Below are 4,327 nucleotides of genomic sequence, written 5' to 3' on the forward strand. Positions count from 1 at the left end.
TTCAGTGTGTTTTGTTTCTTACTTGGTGACTTAGACAAAAGAACTGAGGTTATCTCCTTTGATGCTGTATGTGTTCAGATTCTTAAGGATAAAAGAAGAGAAGTAAATGACAGTATTATTCTTGTTGGCCTAAGGTATATCCATCCATAATTACTTATACTTTTTGATATTTTTTTAACAATAAGATTTTTCTTGTTTATACTCACTATTTCTATGCATTTTCTAGGTGTATAATGCATGAGTTTCCTTTGGATATACAACAAAAAATTGAGGTTCTTGATCTATCTATCTTATTCTTTATGAGGAACGAGCTTGATACAAGTTTTATTGAGCACTGGTTCAATTTGATTGACTTCGATACTTTGGAGCTCCTTATAATTCAATATAATGAAAATTAAGTGATTCAATATTCTATTAGAGTTTTTGAGATTTTATCCTACTAATTTGTTGAGATATGATTGCTTTTAGTTCTCATTGGAGCTTGATTGCAATAGACCTTGTGGATAAGCAATGTTTTTTAATCAACTCTATGAAAGGAAGCCATGGAAATGCTAAATTGTAAGTTATATTATCCAAGGGCTCCTTGATATTTCAATTCTTTTTTTTGTAAGTACTCTAAATTTCAACATATTTTATATATAGAGGTGTCAAAAGATTAATTGAAGAGCTAGATAAAAGACCCCCTATGCCGTCTGATTTGCTTACAACAATGCAATATAGACAAGTTGCGGTAAGTTATTCATTAAAATAATTGAAACATGAGTTTATTCTATGAACTACCATCCGTTCTCTTTATAGTTTTACTTTGTGTTGGTGGTTGCAGTGTTCCCATCAGGATGATAGCCATTCTTGTGGCTGGAGGGTGATTGCAAATGCTAGAAGAATGGTTAACTTTGTTTATCTTAATGATGATAAACATCTAAAGGTAATATGAAAGATGCTAAACTTTAAGATAGATATTAATTGCAAATAGTCCATTGATGATAAAAATATAGTCTATTGTAAGAACAATAATGAACTAAAACTCTTTTTTCTATAAATGTTTGACAGTTTTCGAAAGATTGCTATACATCTGAGCATGTTTGGTACATCAGAGCAAAGCTCTTGAAGTATATAATGGTCAATTGTATACATCCAACAATAGAGATTGGTGGGGATTTGCACCATGAAGGAGATGCGGTGCCTATAACCACGGAAGGTAAAGCCACAGCTTCAACACATTCTATACCCAAGACATCAAAGAAAGGCAAAAGGACTCCTAGAAAGGATAGTTCTCAAAAAAAGAAATAGCTTTGCCATATCGCCTTGTAAGCCTTCATATATAGAAATTTGCCCTTCAGTCCTTATATATCTCATAGAGATGGCAGATAGACATCTGCTATAAAATTTGTACATATATTTTATATTGATAGTAAAGATATATTTTCTTGAATGTCCTTGCAATGTATATTATTTTCTCTCCTTTTCAATATCTGCAAAAAATAAATTACAAATGTTTGTTAGTTAGAAAGTGAGATCTTGATATTCATCTAAGTAGATATAATATGATGTGAAAACTTACTTGTTTCTTGTTAAGTTGGAATGCAAAGGAGCATGGTAGTTCAATGTCTTCATTTTGTAAATCCATCCTCACTTGATGTAGCGTACATGATTTTTTGATCTTTAAGATTGCAATAATATCCTTGTTGAACCAAATATCAAGATCCACTATAGGATCTTTGCTGAAATCATTAAGATTATGGTCTAAAGCAACTAGACTACTACCAACAAAATGCCATCGACTATAGTAAAAGCTAAGGATAAAATTTTGAGTAGCAATCATATATTTACAAGCTATAGAGTCTTGATCTATCTTATATATAATTTTTCCTTCTGTCCTTGTATCCCATCCTTCATTAACAAATTGTATGATATGGTTATATGTTAGTCTCTTCACTGAAAGCATGGTTTGTTATTCTTATCTCCATATTAGAGAAGAAATCAATAAATATATTAATAGGCATAAATAAAGTAACTTTGCTTAGCCTACTTGAGATATTAGATTTTAGTGCTTTCTGGATCTCAGAAAATATCTTACATCTATAGCCCTTACTAGTAGCTGGACTTGGCAAAGGCCACTCAAAGCTTGAAAAATCTGGCAAAGGAAGGAGTTTTATTGATCCCCATTGGCAACGCCGCATAGGAATAACATAAGAATGATCTTAAAAGAATATTCCATTCTCTGCAAGCTCTGTCTTCTTTCTACCTCTATACATTTCTTCTCCAATTGAACCGTATATAACATCAATAACATCAATAATAGATTCCACTGGTTGCCATTCCTCAAGATTAGAGAGATAGATATCTATAAGACAAACAAATATTATAATGGAAAAACCTAAACCATGTTTAAGAAAGAAAAAACTTTAAGAATCAAATTCTTACAATTTGGTCTATGCATTGGAAGCTTTGAAGATCCAGGTTTCAAACACAGCTCTCTGTGCATGAACACATGTTGCACTAGTATCTCTTTGATGCTATTCTTATTTGCTCCAAGCTTAAAATCTCGGATTCTGCCCTTTCAAGCAGAGATAAACGAGCTCTCATGTCTTTGCCTTTTTCCACGTTTTGCTTGTTGCATGGTGATCCAACTACCTTTGCTAATGATAGTAGGAATCCATCTTCCATCAGTTTGGAATGAGTTAAATACTGATATGGATGTGATTTGGGAGCTTGGACATCTTGTTGAAGGTCGAATTTCTGAGTGAGTGAGTGAGAGAGAGAGGACTAGGCTACCATAACGGAGGGAGAAACAATAGAGGAATAAAAGAAAGGAGGGAAAAAACTGAGCGCCATGCTTTTCACCAATTTGAATTTCGATTACATCAGTCATTATCATTAATCTAGAAACATCACTAAATAAAAGTAGCCGAGACTCTATGCCATTAATGCAAAAGATGTCATAATCACGAATATAAGAGACTAAAAATACATAAAAATACAAATTCGTAATATTATTATATTTATATATTTTTATAAAATGATTTTTAAAATTTTTTAAATTTTTTTAAATAGAAGTTCCGTTACGGAGGCTTTGCTCTTATTGGTCTAGAGCACTCTCTCTCCACATACTAAAAGGCATTTTCGAGACCTCAAAACTCTCCTAATGTTTCGTTCACAGACGAGGAAATGGAGCAATATCGCATCCATCTAGAGAACCGTGCCTTCAGCCAGCTCAAATTTCGAATCATCCACAACATAGAAGTTGTGGTGGCCAAGAAGGAAGCAGCCAGGAGGGTGGTTGAACAATGCAACCTCAGGAAGTATCTTGAAAAGTTCTCACAGGAGCCGGACCACCTGAAGTGCATGGAGTTTCTCAGAACGTACAATTCAGATTAAGAATGTGGTATTGTGACGGTGGGTAGAGGAGAAGATGCAAAGCAGGTACATGTCCGCTTAGACCCAGCCTTGGTGGAGAAGGCTTTGGGGTTGGTACCAAAGATGGAGAGGAAACAAAAAAGGGATGTTTATGTCATGCTTAAAATGAAGAAGGAAGATGTGCTCACAAATGACAGCATAAGCATCCAAGACATCCCTAACGCAGAAGCCAGGATGCAAGCTAAACTGATACATGTGCTCTTTTCCAGCCAGCGCTATAATTCATTGATGCATCGAATTAGTGTACCTGTGCTGGAGAATGTAGCAACCCATACCTTAGACAAAGTAGACTGGAACGGATACTTGTGAGAAATGATCGACCAGGCAGCCAAAGCATTGGCCCTAGAAAGTGTGTCAGCAAGAGGAGAATCTCCAGCCTCTAAAGCTACAGAAAGAAAGAAAGCCTCCTTCATCGGGTATGGAGGTATCTTGACTGCGCTCATTCAGGAGGCAATGAAGGAAGCACATGATGCAGAAGAAGGAGAAGGAGAAACGCCAGAAATGTTGCCTCCTCACCAGGGTCCACCGATAGAACTGAGACAGAGGAAGAAGGGGAGGGACAAACAAGCAAAAAGAAAACCAAGAAGCCCAAGAAAAAGACAACGCAGAGAAAGAAGAAGGATGACGAAGGCAGAAAGAAGGAGAGAGAAGACTTAGAAAGGACAAAGAAAGAGTCCCTAAAAGAGGCCAAGGAGAGAGAGATGATGAAGAGACAGGAGGAAGAGAAGGAAAAAGAAGAATCACAGAAAGCAAAGAAGGCATCGAAATAGGAAGCAGAGGAGAAGAAAAAAAAGGAAAAAGAAGAAAAGGAGAAAAAGAAGGAAGAGCAGAGAAAAGCAGAGGAGGAAAGGAGAAGAAAGGCGGATGAGAAAGAGAAAGAACTAAGAAGAAAGGAGGAAGAGGACCTGGC

At 35.8% G+C, this 4,327-nt stretch overlaps 1 protein-coding gene across 1 annotated transcript; it reads left to right on the top strand.

Annotated features, from left to right (window-relative positions):
- The first annotated feature begins 497 nt into the window (after positions 1-497).
- On the top strand, positions 498-1,372 carry LOC148020957 (uncharacterized). Its single transcript, XM_087698117.1, has 4 exons — positions 498-558; positions 643-730; positions 824-925; positions 1,051-1,372. The coding sequence occupies exons 1-4, from the start codon at positions 530-532 to the stop codon at positions 1,288-1,290; spliced, it is 459 nt and encodes a 152-aa protein (XP_087554243.1). The 5' UTR covers positions 498-529; the 3' UTR covers positions 1,291-1,372.
- Positions 1,373-4,327: the final 2,955 nt, after the last annotated feature.

This window comes from Lygodium microphyllum, chromosome 18, assembly GCF_053477565.2.
Source record: "Lygodium microphyllum isolate KBCC chromosome 18, Lygodium_microphyllum_v1.1.10, whole genome shotgun sequence".
Classification (NCBI taxonomy): Eukaryota; Viridiplantae; Streptophyta; class Polypodiopsida; order Schizaeales; family Lygodiaceae; genus Lygodium; species Lygodium microphyllum.

Coding starts and splice junctions, on each gene's coding strand:
- LOC148020957 (XM_087698117.1), top strand. CDS start 530: ATGAAAGGAAGCCATGGAAATGCTAAATT. Junction 731..823: donor TGCAATATAGACAAGTTGCG/GTAAGTTATTCA, acceptor TGGTGGTTGCAG/TGTTCCCATCAGGATGATAG. Junction 926..1,050: donor ATGATGATAAACATCTAAAG/GTAATATGAAAG, acceptor AATGTTTGACAG/TTTTCGAAAGATTGCTATAC.